This window comes from Melospiza georgiana, chromosome 5 (genome assembly GCF_028018845.1).
Source record: "Melospiza georgiana isolate bMelGeo1 chromosome 5, bMelGeo1.pri, whole genome shotgun sequence".
In the NCBI taxonomy this organism is placed as follows: domain Eukaryota; kingdom Metazoa; phylum Chordata; class Aves; order Passeriformes; family Passerellidae; genus Melospiza; species Melospiza georgiana.
Genome location: NC_080434.1, coordinates 28,109,338 through 28,125,680, shown reverse-complemented (window position 1 = coordinate 28,125,680; position 16,343 = coordinate 28,109,338). Strand labels below are relative to the sequence as shown.

General features: G+C 39.0%; 1 protein-coding gene across 3 annotated transcripts in view; it reads right to left on the bottom strand.

The window, feature by feature from the left end:
• The window catches only part of PTPN13 (protein tyrosine phosphatase non-receptor type 13), an 86,494-nt gene that overhangs the window by 31,357 nt on the left and 38,794 nt on the right, over positions 1–16,343 (bottom strand). For 2 of the 3 annotated variants that reach the window (XM_058024539.1, XM_058024540.1), the window contains exons 7-16: positions 16,039–16,134; positions 14,285–14,384; positions 7,762–7,981; positions 6,749–6,823; positions 6,465–6,639; positions 6,103–6,256; positions 5,831–5,969; positions 5,242–5,394; positions 3,727–3,909; positions 2,596–2,758 (exon numbers count right to left, since the gene is read on the bottom strand). In XM_058024539.1, the coding sequence (XP_057880522.1) occupies positions 2,596–2,758; positions 3,727–3,909; positions 5,242–5,394; positions 5,831–5,969; positions 6,103–6,256; positions 6,465–6,639; positions 6,749–6,823; positions 7,762–7,981; positions 14,285–14,384; positions 16,039–16,134 (1,458 nt within the window). Of the gene's footprint in view, positions 1–2,595; positions 2,759–3,726; positions 3,910–5,241; positions 5,395–5,830; positions 5,970–6,102; positions 6,257–6,464; positions 6,640–6,748; positions 6,824–7,761; positions 7,982–10,772; positions 10,946–14,284; positions 14,385–16,038; positions 16,135–16,343 lie in introns of those variants that run through there. The other variant, XM_058024541.1, reaches the window with a different exon arrangement.

Below are 16,343 nucleotides of genomic sequence, written 5' to 3'. Positions count from 1 at the left end.
GGGGTTTGCCAGACTTTTGGACTCATTAGCAAGGATTCTCTTAAGCAGCAGTGAGAAACAAGTCTTGGGCTGTAATTAAATTACTGTCAGCTGAGTCGTGGGAACTGTCTGGGTGGATGTTCTTAGCTGAAAGCAAATTCATGATAATACATCTTAGCCTAAACCCCTCTTAATTCAGAGCAAAGCTGAGCAGGGCTCCTTTCTATTACCCTAACAGCCTCCTAAGGCTAGCACGCTGTGGCTTGGCTCTCACACAGCAACCTGATAAGCTGTGGCAACTGGTTGGCTGTTCAGAGACTTTAAAGGAAATCAGGCCACCTGGACCCTTCATAAACTTCACTGATGTCTTGGAGTCAGTTCACAGGGAAGTCTCAGGAAAAGCAATCCTCAACTGCCATATATATTTCTGATTTAGGGTTAACCAGAGGGAGGTTGTAACCCTATATACATGTAGCAAACAAGCTGCTTTAGGAAGCTGCACTGTAAGTCAAAGGGAAAATTATACTTTTTTGGTACACATCACCCATTAGGTTTAATGGTAAATACTGTGGCATTTAGAAAAGAGTGTATCTGACAAATGCAGCCTCAGTCCTGCCATTCCAAAAGACTTTACTGCCTCCAATAGCTCAGGCAGGAATTAACTGCCACAGTAACTCAAGCTTCCTCTGTAACAGGCATAGAGATGGTGAAGATTTAGTTGTGGAAAGTATGTTTTTCTGTCCTTTCATCAGGTGAATTAGTATACAACTACCACTTCCTTATCCACACCAAACACCTCTTCTAGCTACAGCCACCAGACCAGATAAGCTACAGAAGAATGACTTTGCCCAGTCAGACCAGAAATCCACAAATCCCAATTTCCTGACTCTGACAGAAGGCATCAATGACAGCTGCACTTGCTGTGTTACCATCATGGGGAAGAGTACCCTAATAAAATGAGCTGAGATCTCTTCTCTGGATATTGTATTTACCCTCTGAGAACATCAAACAGAATTTCTATGGATTTCAGATGAATATTTTCACACCATTACCTATATTATATAGGCATTAGTAGGCATTAGGCTTTTCAAACCTTCTGCCAATCCTGTAACTGAAAATTCTCATATGCTCAAAACTATCATCTGTAAGGCTGACTTAACCTTCATCTTCATTTCTTTTTTCTTTTTTTTTTTGTTTTTCCATATGCCCTTTCTGGAATCCAGAATGCCCTTTTCTTTAGTGTTATGTATGTCCTTTTCTTTACTATTTTGCTGAGTGCTTCTAACTACCAGTTTTTACTGGCATATTAAGGGTTTGATTTAGATCTAGCAAAGTTATGACAAGAACAAATTTTTTGGTTTAATTGTTTTTACTTTTAATAATCAGTGTGCTGGAGTTAATCATAATGCTGATTTGTTTGCTTCTGAATACAAGTGATTGGTAGAATCTGGGACCTCTGATTTCCAAGTGATCTGCACTGTACAGAAGCAAACTATTGTTTCCCAGACTCCCACAGCACAACACATACGCCATCTGTTAAGAGCAACCAAGTTTGCCAAGCCAAGAAAGCCCTTCCTGTATTGTTTTTCTCTGCAATTCAGGATAAGCAAACTCTAAATCAGAGAATGGTAAAAAGGCTTTAAGTCACTTGGTCTTATTTCTTTGCCTGAAGCTGGCTGAGCCCAACAGAACAGAAGAAAAGCTGGATAGTTGCCACATCCTTTTCCCACTCTCACCCCTCCTCTTTTTTTTTCTTTTTATTTTAAATTAGAGATCACAATATCCACAGCAATGTGGTCAAACTTCATCCCAGCTACACTGGTGGAAGTCTGGATTAACAGCAATTGGAATGCAGACAGATAACAGGGAACAAAGAGAGCATGAGCAGGCAGACTGACCAAAACAGCACTTCCAGACCACGCTGAAGGCCAGCCAGCCAACTGAGCTCTGCTCCAAACAGTGAAGAAATTCATTCAGAGGGTTTTTTCACTGACTACATTTTCCAATTAATATTTTTTAACTAAAAATAATGCCTTTACATTTTTCTGTTATGCACACAAGTTATGAAGGAAATGGGAACTATGAAGGAAAGATTAGTATGCATGTTGTTCTTTACCAGGTCCACCCAACATTAAGCAAAATAAAGACAGCTGTATCCACAGCTTAGAGATGGAGCATCATGGAATGTCCCCTACTTTACTTGCATTCCCATGATCACACCATTAATTCCACTTTATTAAACCAATCCCTTTCACATTAAGCAAAAGGTAAAAGTCCTGTTATTGAAATACTTTCAAGATACTTCTGAAAGAAAAGGCAAAAGCCTTTATTTAATTAAAGAGGAAAGTACTTTTAATGACCTGTTTTTAGATTCCTTTTAGTTTAGAGCAGCTGCTGCGTGCCAGCCTTTCTGTGTTCTCCCAACTCCTTTCCCACCCCTTAAAAAAATCTAAACAAGCTTAGCTAGTGGGGTTTCTTCATAGTATAAACCCTCCAAATGTAGATCTACACACACACAATACTCAGCACAATTACTGAAGCTCCAGTTCAGTTTTCTTCCATACAAAAATACATATAGATTGCTAATAAAACCTAACACAGCATCACAGTCCTTACCAATGTCCTGAGTGTCTTGGTTGCTCTGTCTGGTTCTCATCTGTAGCTGGAACTTATGCTGGGAAGAGCAGAGATGCAAAAGGTACTGGCAAGTCTTGCTATTGTCAGTCTGAAAGGCATGCTTGATGCCATCTGATGTGTTCTGCAAAGTTATTTTCTTCTTCTACACAATGGAGAAAGAAAAAAGTCAAAGACAAATTATTTCTTTTAGCCTACAAAGAATTCTGCGTTTGCTTGTGCACAGTTACAGCATTCAAACTTTCCTGAAGCAAAATGCATGGATGAAAGAGATTTCTATTAAAATAGGAGTCAAAGGTAATATGAGATTCATAAAGTAGCCCTTTAAAGCTACTCCTGGGCTAGATGAGAAGGTGCTTTATTATTATTTAATCTGTCTCTGTTACTTTTAGTGCTGAGTAATGACAACCAGAACTATTACATTTTGCAAGATAGGGTTTTCAAACACCCTGAGAAAGTCGCAAGGCATGCTGCCATTTAAGAGAAAAATAACTAAATGCTGATCTAATTACCAAATCTCTCAGTTAATGTTCCAGGTCTTGAACTTATATTTTCAGTAATCTTTAAACTTCAATTTATTCATTCTAGTTAAAACCATCTCAGAGATGAAATGGGCTGTAGCTTTTCAATAAAGTGTCAGACAGAATTAGAAATGCTGTTTTCAATACCTATATAAAGTTAAGCATTTGAAGCCACTGCTTCATTAAAAACTGACACATGATCACCAGATTATGGTGTACCCACTCAAGTTGGCTGGTGTTGTCCAGATCAAGTGTCAGCCTGTTATCTTTTATCATTTAACTTAATTACTCTTGGAAATATAAATTGAAAGCAACATAGGTGCATCTCCTAATTATACTGAGTACCGGCATTTGCCTGCACCCAGTCCTCTAATGCAGGATTCTCATTCTGGTGCTCCTTCACTATGCTTGTCCATGCAAGCTTCAAGACATGAAAACTCCTATTTCAATCCCATAATGTGACAGCCACGCAAAACACAGTACTATGCTGTAAAGCAGCAGCTTAATTTGCAAAAATAACCAACAAAAACCTCACAGTAACTGGAGACACAAATATAGATGTGCACACACAGAGGAAAAGAGACCAACTCACACTGAAGGATATTTTCTTTGTCTCTCTCCATGGGAAGCGCAGCACAGGTGTTCGGGCACCATTGTGAACTTCAAAAATGACAACTCCTTTGCAGCACACTCCCAGAAGGATTCCTGTTTGGGATTTCTTCTCAGGCAGCACGTGATGAAGGTGAACCCCATATTCTGTGAGCCTCTGACACAACTGCACAGATCAACGCAATGAGACTTCTATGAGTACAAATTTAGGGCCATTAAAAGCTTCCACAGCACTATATGAATATTATATATCTCTCTATAAAGGTTTACATGTGCATATAAATGTACAGATTTTAGCAAAAGAATCCTCTCTGCCTGGTGATTCCACTTACTTACAGTTTACAGCAGCTGAGGGTTTTAAGACTTGGTGGTACCTTTGACCTGCCAGACTACAGCAAATGAACCCAATGTTTATTAAAATCAAACAGGGAAAGCACAGAGAACACATGCCAGTAAATCAAACTTGCACAAAGCAGTTTTTAGCAAGGAACTGTGACTAGCCAGATGCACTTGTTCTTCACATATTTTTAAAAGCAGAATTAAATTAGCACTGCAATTCTGTGACCATATTAAGGTATCCTATGCAGTGTCACTCACTTTGCACTCCCAGTTATTCACCCCTGTTGTCTCTTCAGTACTGGTGTAAGGGACTGATGGAATGAATCAAACAAGGGAATCTAACTGCTCCCCCCAACACACCCCCAAGCCAGGCTAGGTTTTAGCCAGGATCCTGTCTCCTGCTTTGTTCTCTGTGGCTAAGTAACAAGACCACTTCTGTAAAATGAGCAACAGACAATGGACAGCAATGGACAAAGCTGAGTGCCTTTTCCATCACCTACTCAGAGATGGTGGAACTGAAGTGTGGCTGTGGAATTACAGTGTAATGATTATTTGGTGTTTCAACAGCAATCCTTCACTCCCTGAACTCATTTTGATCAAGGGAGAACCTGATTATTATCCCACGAGCAAACAACATAATTAGATTTCTCAATGGGTCCTTTTACAATAATCCAAATATATCCATGGATAATGGCCTTCCTATCATCTTACATAGAACCTGCACAAAAAATTCTCCTTGGCAGTACTTCTGGCTTGCTTCATACCAAGGATCACACAAAGTACTAGCTGTAACAAATCTTTTTTGTAATTTACAAACTTTTTCCCCTCTACAGAAAGCACAAAAGACATGGGGAATACAGGGTGTGCTGCCTCATAAACACTGCTTCCTTTAGAGCAAACACAGGATCAGCAGTTGCTTTTAGTTAGCTTGAGCTAAGACTACTGATTGGAAAACAGTGAGTGAACTTCCCATCTGATACAATTTCTTTTGGCTTGTTATGATGTGTCCTTTGGACAAAATCTTTTCAGCTTTCTTCCTTTCAGTGTCATTCAGAGCCTGAGTTGTTTTACTGTGCTTTCACTTGAAGTCCATGCACTCACGTTCCAACAAGAGAATTTTTAAGGCACAGATGAAGGAAGCCAACTGCTGCCCACTTACCTTCAGAAATTCTAACTCTGTCTCTTTTTCAGAGGCACCCACGTAAGTGCTGTGCAGTTTTGGCAGCTCTTCCTTGATGTAGGACAGATCCAGTTTCTCTATCACTCTTGCTGGGACATAGTGTTCTACTCTGAAATAGGACAAGCCGTGCACCTGCAACACAAAACATTTTTGTGATGGCACCTCCACATACTTCCGTGCCCTATGAGCACAACTGAAGCACAAACATTCATTTTTACAAACAACTGTACATTACAACTCAGAGAATCACAAGATTCTGAGTAAGGGGAGGGAATCACAATCTCCATCTTGACCCACAGCTTTATTTTATATCAGTTTCTCCATATTCAAGCCTGACTATAGTTCCACTAAAAAAAAAAAAAAAAGGCTTTAACACCCAGATTCTGCAACTGTGTTAGACTTTAGGAACACCTGCTCACAGTAAAACCTGCCAAGAACATAGAGCATATCAGCTGAGCTTCCAGTCTGGGTCAGAGCTGCAGAGCACATGTGGCAGAGCACAGTCCGGTCTTTAATGAAGCAGCAAGATCACAGCTCAGCAAGATCAAAGGTGAAATTGATGATGTACCTCTGCCTGGTAATCTCCATACTCAGCTTGGAGAGCTAAGGATGCTAATAACAAAGCTGTCTCATGATCACAATGCATCCTGTCTTCTAGGATGTCCTTCCTCAGCTGCAGGTAGTACTGGTGACATGTCAGCGTGTGCCTAGAACAGGAATATAAAACAAAACCATGAAAAAAACCCACACACCACCTTTGGTACTGCAGTACAGATTAATACCCAATTTCTGTCCATAAATGTAGGGCTTAAGGGGCTATAAAAAATTTCATACACTCACTGTATGAGACTGACATCATCCACAAAAAACTTTATGCGAAAAAACAAAGTGAAGTTGACAGGAGGCTTATTCTTCTTCTTTGGTTCTTCTTTCCATCCTTCTGGAGCTACTTTACTTAGCTTTATGTCAGGATCCACGAAGAAAAACTCATTGTCTGCCACAAACATCAAAGAGAAGCACAAGAGTAAAAGCATGAAAACCAAGTATTTGCACCAGATGGAGGATAAAGACCAGGTTTATAACTCTGAAACAGCATTGAACAGCAAAGTTTTCCACTGACTAACAACAACTTAATAAACACAATATCTCTTAAAGGGAATATGGAATTAGGGCAGAAGAAATAATTTAGCAGTTATTCTTACCTCTTAAAGTAGCCAATCCAAAGAAGTGATGTTCTACCAAGCCAATATGGGCAACAACCATATCAAAGACATCTTTACATATTGTTTTGGTATCACAGGTCAGCTCCAGCTTCTGCCCACTCAGAAGCATCACATTTACTTTTCTCCTGGTGTCATCACTCTTGCCCTTCTTAGTCTGCATTTTGTGAAATGAAATCTCTCAACATTCACACTTGTGATAAAAACACATTTGTTTGTTTAACACACTTCCCCTGACACAGATGGCTCAACAGCCTTTTTCTTACCAGGATAGACTTCGGGAGATCCAAGGAGATGAACGGCTCAATCGTCATTTTCACAAACTCTGGGCCAAAGAAATTCTGCAAATCACAACAGAGTATGAATGAACATTGTGTTGCTGGGACAACAGGCTGGGGCACAGTTAACTCCCACCCTGCAAATGCAAAAGAGGGACCAAAGGCTAAAATTTGGCAATTACCTGCTACCTAGTCTGTATTATATGCAAAACATCTTCACAAAAACCTCTTAAGGGTTGGGGGACAGAGAGGGGAACCAACCTGGTTAGCTAAAGCCTACATGAGCCAACTCATCTTAATGGGATGGATTGGAGGTAGATACAGGAGTTATTACCCTGCATTAGGGCAACCAGTGCCTGAGTCTTGCTTCAAGTTTTCCCATCCTTACTTAAAAAAAAAATTAAAAATATCCAGTTCATGGAAAGCAGCAGCAGAGGGCATCAAGCCATCATCTATTCTACACATCAGACACTCTGTTTACCTCTGTTTCCCTATTTGTGTGCAACTCCCTATTTCATCCACATACCAAGACAGCTGGGAAAGCAAAGGGGATTTGCACAGGACGAACTTATGAGGCAAATGAATGCTCTCTCTCTTCACCTTCCCAACTTGTTCATTTAATAACCTCTGATGCTGGCAGGGCACATCCACATTCCATGAAGAGAATTGCAAATGAAGTGGCTGAAAACACCACAGAACAGAGGAGGAAACCTATGCCTTGCCTTTGTTAGTATGCTATACTGTTTAATTGATGCAATTGTCGAGCCTTGCTGTCTGTTTTAGCACCTCTTGATGCCACTTTAGGCTCTGTAGCCACTAATGCCACAAAATCTCAGAAGTTTTACCCTGTGAAAGTAGGCCAACCCCACACACCTGGTATTTCATCTCCTGATGACTGTTTATTACAGGACCCAGTTTATGAATCCCACATACCAGAGTTTCAGTCAGGACACCGCTGTGTTTCAATGAAAACAAGAGTTCACCTGAGCTTAGGGTATTACCCTCAGTTTCCTTTGTGTCATGGCTGTTTCCAGGGCTATTTCCCTCAGTGGGTCTCTGGTGATGTCAAGCATTGAGGATCTAATTGCATCCCCAGGGTAGAGGTTAGGCCGGGACTGCCTCAGAGCCATCCTGGCTTGCAGTTGCATCATTTCTTCTTCCTGCCGCTTCAGCATCACCTCTTGGCTTATCAGCTTGCCTTCAAATGGTGCTTCATGCTGCCTGCAGGAGGGTCAGAGGGGGTGACACATCAGCAGCCATGCCTAGGACATTCTGCTGCTTTAAGCACATCCCCAGGTGGGAACACACAGCACAAACACCAGCCAGCCAATGCGACATTGAACACATTTATTTGGCAGCCAGGAGGTTACCTCTGTGCAGCAATCTATCACTGCAGAAAATAACACACCAGCTTTCTGCAGCTGCCTGCAGAAATGCCTCAGTTATTCACATGAAAATAAAGGCTCAGCTGAGTCTGAAAAAAATACTCAACTACAAACCCAGTGAATCAGTGCAAAATTAGTAGATGCACCAGAAGAAGAGAAGTATTAATGCTTTGCAAATATCTTAATTTTTGTGTTCATGTGGGGACTGTGAAAAAGGCACGATCAAAAACATGTCATTAAAGAAAAAATTGACATAATAGTGTACTTTCTCTAAGTAAATATTGCTTCAACAATTTCTGCTTGCATGGGCCTGATATTTATTCCCTGATTTCTCCTGAGAAGTAGTATGGCTTGAAATATTTATATAAAAATGTTTATGTCATAACATCCTATATACTAAAGTATTCTAAATATCACACACTAATGTTTCCATAATCTTATTTTGCTGAAAATAGTTCATTTTTTTTTAGAATGGCCTAGCTGATATACAGTCACCCCAATGACTAAATTAGTATCTAAATTTATAATCTGAAGGGGAAAAATGAGAAAAACAAACAAAAATTGCATCAGTATTTAAAGAAAACACAGCAACATATCTGCAATTTCTTTTCTGCAACTATTGATCCCAAACATCCCCAAAGTTTTATTCTTTACATAAGGAAAGAAATTCAGGTACTGTTTGGGTAAACAAAAGCCATTTTTTACTTGAAAAATAAAATAGCTGGTTAGGAAATGTGAACAACTGAGAAATAAAAAAAAAAAAACAAAACCAAACCAGACCAAAAAAACAAGGCAAAAAAGGCAAAAAAACCACCCCACCAACTTCACTCACCTTCTTTCTGTCCCACACTTACAGAAAAACACCTTCAAACCCCAAACTAAACAAAACCCAACTGAGCCTTCTGTAGAAATCCTAAACCAAGAAAAAGCAATGTTCTCCCCCTGTTAACATAACTACACAGAGGCAATTCTTAAACAAAAATGGACAGGAGAAACTAAAGTGGCTTTCATGAAAAATGTCCATTTTTTGGCAATTCTGAACCGAGTGTTAAGCATACCACCCAAACTGAGTAATGAATAACATGAAAAAGCATAGAAAATCTTTAGAAGCCTGTGTATCATTGCAGTCAGGTTTAGAAATGTACAAAAATAGAGAGTTATTGCGCACTGAGTGACACAGGGCCCTTTGTAGTAAAGTAACATACAGACTTCTTAAAAATACCTTACATTTATATACCTACTTCCTAGGACAGCCTAAAGATATGTTTGATGAGTGACAGATCTGTTAATAAGCTAAGAGAAAAAGGCACCTGTCCCAGACATTACACCTGCCTCCACTTACTAAACTGGATCTGATTTCAAATTTTATTTTCCTCTTTTTACAACATTACTAGCTAACACAAATACTTTTAATACTAAAGTGTCATTGGTTAGCATACAAAACCTGCCTTAAAATAAGAAGAGTTAAATATAAGAGAACAATGCTACATTCCTCGAAGAGAATTTCAGGGGAGACACTGAGCAGTTATGGCACAAATGTATTAATGTAAGCCTTTCCCCTGGCCAGGGCTTTCACAGCATTTATTTCCCTTCTCCTTCCTCTGTTTTTTTTTTGGTTTTTTTTCCTACAAAAGACTGAATACCATGCACCTAAAGGGACAAAGAAATGAGAAAAGGCCTCAGACCTGCCAACACATGTGCACATTCTTAGATTTCACCGTGAGGAAACTTGTTAGGATTGACATATATGGGAATATTGACAAAACCCTAAGTTAAATACACCCACAAGCACCCTTCAGATCAAGGTCTAAGGATGGGCTCTGAAATAAAACAAAAACAAACACTTTCTGAACATAAATATCTATGAATTATCAAAGACATTTGAAAAAGACATGTTGCAACTGGCTCTATCTAAAAACTTGCTACTGTGAAAACACCTACTGCAGAAAAGTATCTTGTTTTTTTAAAAAACATACAGCCCTGTGCAACAGCAGCAATGAGAAGTTTTTATCACTAGGTTGCTTTTATCATCTCTGTTGACATGTATTAATTTCACTTAAAATTGGGGTGGGCGTGGGGTGTCCCTGGAGGAAGCTCAAAAACCTAAGGGTTTACAAGTTTTCCTGTCTTAGTACATAAGCACTATCACCAAACATAAATGTGCACATTTCAGCATCCTGGGTCAGTAAAATGAACTCTGGCTTGGTCAGACTGCCAGTTTTGATGGGGAGAGAGCAACATGTTTCAGTCTTTAGGTTCCATGACAAGGAATGCATCTCTCCTACAGAAAAGGAAATACTGCTGAAATGAGGAGAACTCATTCCTGAAGTTCTGAATATGCAAATATTATTACTGGAAGGAAAAAAAAAAAAAAAAAAAAAAAAGAGTCAAGAGTCTAAATTACATTCCTAACAGATAACATCACAGAAGTGTGTTTTGTGTGGTGCTTCATCAGACAAATACTTGGCTGCCTCTCTACTCTGTATTTTCATCAGTGTCTGACTGTAAACCAGAACCTCACAGCTGCTTATTAACCTGCAGATGGCAGGGGACCACAAACCTGGAAGGCTGACACTTGGAAAAAAAAAAAAAGGGAAGTGAATTCTCTCTTCACCTGGTGTACTTACCAAGAAATTAGCAGGTATTGGATCAGAGAAGGAAGTTGGAAGAAGGGAAGCAGGTAGGCATTCCCTAATGATTAGTGCAGTGGGAAGGTCAGGAATAGACTGAGAAAGATGGATGCCTTTTGGTAAGGCAGGAAGGGTATGAAAATGAAATCTACTGGAAGGAAAAGGCAACAGAAGGAAGAGATCCATGTCAGCTGCTGCTCCTAGAGAGAAAAAGGAAGAAATAGTAAAGGAAGAAAAAGAAATCAGAAGTAAAAAAGGAAAAAACCCAAGGAATATAAGAAGCAGAGAGGAAACAGGACACAAGCCATTGCCACAAGGAATGCATTCCAAGAAGCTTAAAGGATAACAACAGTCACAGAGCACAAGAAGGGTAATTCTGAATATCTACAGCTCCTGCTAATTTAACATCAGGGCATGCCCACCCAAACAGTGCAAACTGCATCTTCTGATAACTCTGAACTCTGCTGCTTCTTGTAAAAGCAACCTCCCTCAAATCCAAATCCTCCTGTTTGCTTTACAACTCAATTTAATCAGGATAATTCTGTGGGTAATTAAACAGACTGGCTCTGAGAATAGGCCACAGGAGCAGTAAAATGAATATGTACTGAAGGACAGTTGGTGTCTCTTGAATGCAAGAGAGACACTGAAACGTGCTCCCAAGTGCTGATGGAATTTAAGTAAAGGATTAAGTTGCATATACTTCCCCAAACTGTGGAATCAAATGGCCAGCCAAAGCATATAAACTCTGAGATCCTGCTCCTTGGAACTACTTGTTATCACCACTTTTACTTTGAGACCTGATGTTTTTCAATCTATAAAAGCCATGGTCGTTGCAAAACAGGACATCTTAGAGCAGCAACATGCAATGTCCTGGATAAAAATATTAAGTTATTTTCTTAGAAATCCCCCATTTACCTAACTACCATCTTGGATGGAATTCCTTGTACACTTGTTAGCACTGGAATCTTTTATGAACTGCTGTAGTAAGAGAGAGCACTGTTTTCTATTCAACTCACATTAGTAATGGAGGTATAATCTAAGTATTAGTACAGGACTGAATTCTGCTTGTGGCTGCTGTCCTGTTTCTCAGTAGGTCTGCAAAAAAAGCTAGTAAAACTAGCTGGCAGTCTTTTGTTTTTATCTTGGATATATGTACTGTCTGGTAGTTAGATTAAGAAAAACCCAAACTTCTTCATCTATAAAAATGGGTGAACAATTATGAAAATCAGTAAATAACTACCTGTGGTACCCTACCATGATATTTTTGTGCAAGTGCAGTGGCATCAGAGTGAAGGTCAAGGATACAGGAGATTTTAAAAAATACTAAAAATACTGAATAGTTACATACATGCAAAATTCATTCATTGCTAAGTACAGCAGGTAAGTTTATGCTGTGCTTGCAAAACATATTTTCCTTCTTGATTTCACTCATATACAAATTACATCCATTAAAGGTACCAGTCTTAACAGAGTAATATAACATAATGTGAAACAAACCATGAGAAACTATGTGCTGCTTCACCTCGGCATTTTCACTTGCATAATAGGCCTGATTCATTTACAACAATGACTCACTTACAATGTGACTCATTTACATACCACATACTACTTTCTGTTTCTGAAATACTTTGTGAATAGAAACAAAAGCTCTCTATCAGCATCCACAAATTACTGCAGGTTTATTTGGAAGCATAACTACGGTGCTGAATGGGCAATTTCCTGGGTTCCAGGCAAAGCAGGAAGGTTGACTTAGCAGTTTTCAACAAAGTAAAAAAAAAAAGAAAAAAAGGCAAATAAGTTAAGAAATCTATATATTGCTTCTGTACATACAGTGGCAATAATCTGATTTGCCCTTTTAGTGTGGTGCTAAAACAGCATGAAACACAAAGTAAAAATGTACAGTTCTTTATCGGGGTTACATGGAATATAAACCAGTAACCCTTAGAAGCCTGCCATAAAAGCACATACATTATGTGAAGACAGGCAGGATTCCCATGAGTGCTTGGACACCACTAACACATACAGCATCACACAGATATCATACTCCTGACAACAAAACTGTGTGGACTCAGTTAAGCTGCACCCAATCACTTCTTCCCTACCAGAAATGCCAATATACAGGTTTTTAGATGAGTCTGCATTTCTCAGGCAAAGTGCAGGTAGTAAGGAAACTAGTTCACCAAATGAGGTAACCAAAAGCTGTATGACCTCCAAGGAGCTCTTCTCATACTCACCTGCCCTGAGATGCAGTTCCTTTGAGACCCTGCCTTACCCAGATCCACTTTTGGTACACAATATTGTGCAAGGAGCAGACTCACTTATTTTCATCTCCATGTTCACAGCATGGCTCTAAGCCCTATTTACCCTTTGCTTTAAGGACACATTCACCAGCAGTGTCACATTACCCAAGACAGGCCAAATCTTCACACACTTCCAAGTTTCTTTAATAGGATAGAGCAGGATTCTCCTCCAACTTATGCCAAAAACATATAAATATCCTTGAATATTGAGCACAGCAGCATTATTTCTGCTGATCTACAGCATACAAAGCAAAAAGCCGCCAAGGGAAGGCTTTGTTTCTGTGATGTGATGAGGGAAGAAGGGAAGAAAGAGATGTGCCTTTATTTTTTACCCCTTGCTTCAAAAATTATCTGCATAATTTTGATGAAATCTTCCAAGGTGATTAGGCATCTGGCAGAGACCAGAGAAACTTTTAAATCCAGAAAGTCAATGTCAGTAAAACTTTTCAAACCTTTAGAGGGGAACCATCCTCAAAATGTAACAGATATGGCAAGATATGCTTCTGCTGTATTAAAAAAATGCTGTATCAAAGGTGATGTTCAAGGTTTCAAAGAACTTACTTTTTAAAGCTGTACTGGTGAATGGCATTGGAAAAATGAAACTCATATGGGTGCTGTATTTGAATACACTACTCAGCAAAGTAATTTTCAAAAAGCATAAACTGTTGCTGAATTGGCCTGCTTAGTATGTGCTGAGGTATTAAAAAATGAATCCAAACACAAAAACATGAGCTAAAGATTTTGCCAAAACAACCAAACCAAATGTATTGCTTTTGACGTATTTCAAGGAAATACATATGCTTCCATTTTGTTATTAAATGAAAAAAAACCCCCACAAATAAATCTGTATTAATATCATTAATTTCAAAAACTTTGTTCTGGAAAAGTATGATTTAAAAGTAATTAAATATTTCCAAGCAGAACAGCCTCTGACCTTCTGACAGTTATAACAACCTGAGCTCAACCCAGTCTCCATTAAACATAGGAACTAAATGTGTGCACCCAACTTATCTCTGCATTACAGAGCATCAAGAGACTTTTACTTCAGAGTGCAATATTTAATTCTGAAACACTATTTTCATTCAAGTATTACATGCCTTGTTTTTATAGTCTTAACCAGAAGCAGGGATGGGAGTGAAAAACTTCCCCTGCAGATTTAGAATACATTCTTTGAAAAAGAAAAAGCCATATTGTTTTCAAAGGGTTTACCTTGTTCTCTGAGAATTAGGTTGACTTGATGTGGAGATATCATCAGCACCTGATAACACACCACTGGCATCATCTCTCTTGAAAACTTCATTTCTTCTCACTAGCAAACCAAAAGACAAATTAATACCTTGGACAACAAAGCACACAGAGTAATCCCATCTAAACCTCAAGGATTTATCAGTCATATGAGATTACTCAGAAGGAATCGAATTTATCTGTTCTGCACAATGGCACCACAGTATGAAACAAATTAACATTATGAAGTTGATTTCAGTTTTCAGAGCTACCTTACAGTTTTACCCCAACAAAAATAGCTGATAGACCTTTGAAGAAGAATACTAAGGAAGGCCTAAAAGAAAACACAATAAAACTTCACAAAATTTCATAGACCCCTTCCCAAGGAAACATATCTTTTTTGTCAGCCATGAGTTGAGACAAACATGGCAGAGACGTCATACAAAACTACTCAGAGCAGAAAGAGAGCAGCTAGTTACCTATGCATCCAGTACATAAAAAGGAGCTAAGAAGGCAGTATCTGAACTTCTAATTATTATCCCTGGAATCTGACTCCTCATTATAATTTATAGTTTGTTTTTCCTTTTGGCAATACATTAACCTGTGATTCTCTTTGTAAAATCACAGCTTTTGCTGGGAGATCTTCCTGTGGCAGCACCTGAGATGCCACATGCTGAGCTTGATTTTGCACAGTACTTCACTTCCCCCTCTTACTGTACCCTCAGCAAACAGAGCTGGCAGGAGAGCTCCTGCAGAACACACTAAAGCCACATTGATTTAGAAATAGGTTTTTTGTTACAGTCATTTCACTGAGCCCAGATATACTTCTACTAGAAGGCAGCAGAAGGCAGCTCTATCTTGCCTGTACAAACTTAGGAGTTGTTGACTTTGGACCAGAACACATAAACCGTCTGTTCCAAATTGCAAGCAAGCAAAGGGAAATTACAGGAGCCTCAGAACTTGTTACTGCTCCTCAGGCTCCTGGCTCAGTAAGCACAAGGACAGACAATGACAAAGGAGGTTGAGAGAGCATGGAGGTTGGGCTGGAATTCTGTGCATACAGAACACATATAGCACAGCTATATTCCAGCTTCCTAACTATTGTTTTCTTTCCTAATTTTCACCAAATGGTTTGTCTCCGTTTTTTATAATGATTCTGCAAAGATGATTCTTCCTGCCATACATCACCAAACAATCTTTCATATCATCTCCTGCTTTTTCAAGTGATTGATTTAATACAAACCACTTAAATTTATCTTACTAACAGCCTGTACTGTGTAGCACTTTAGCATTACACTGAAATCCTTGGCATATAAATTATAAACCACTTAACCCTCATAATAAATCCCACTGATATAATTATATTATGGAGGTCCCACATGAAGCTTTTGTAATTCACTGTTACTGTGTGCTAACAACAACTCCATCATTTTTCCGCAGCATTTTCTGTTATTTAAAAAACAACACTTCTAGTAAAAAGTTAATTATTTCCAGCTTTTCCGACCAAGTTCCCTCTCAGAGTGCCTCACGTCAAACTTATTTCTGAAGAGACTGCACATTATGCTGATCCGTACATCATGTAATTTCATCATCTTAGAACTTTGTATCAGGACAATTATCAAAACTCCTACTAAAGGCTTTTGTGGTCTGGTTTTCATCTCAAAGTTTTTTCTTTAGGTTTTTTTGTTTCTTTGGGTTTTTGGTTGGTTGGTTGGTTGGTTTTTAAACATAGGTCTTACCTTGCCTGAAATCTGGTTCTGAAGAAATAACAGATGGACTTTCACTTGAAGTACTATAAACATCGCTGTGATAAGATTTGTACCTTCTCAAAGGCTCTGAAAGTTTAAACCAAGGTGTCAGACAGAAGAAGAACGCAACAGTCATGATGTAAAAATCAAACACAAACATTTGAATTTTTAAAAAATATTTTCAAACCATTTTAAAATGCCTGTGGCTATGGAATCTAAAAGCAAACACCCAGGGGATGCTGGGCAGTCCCATTCTGTTCCCATGGCCTGAGGGTTCTGTGGTCAGCCTGGCTGCT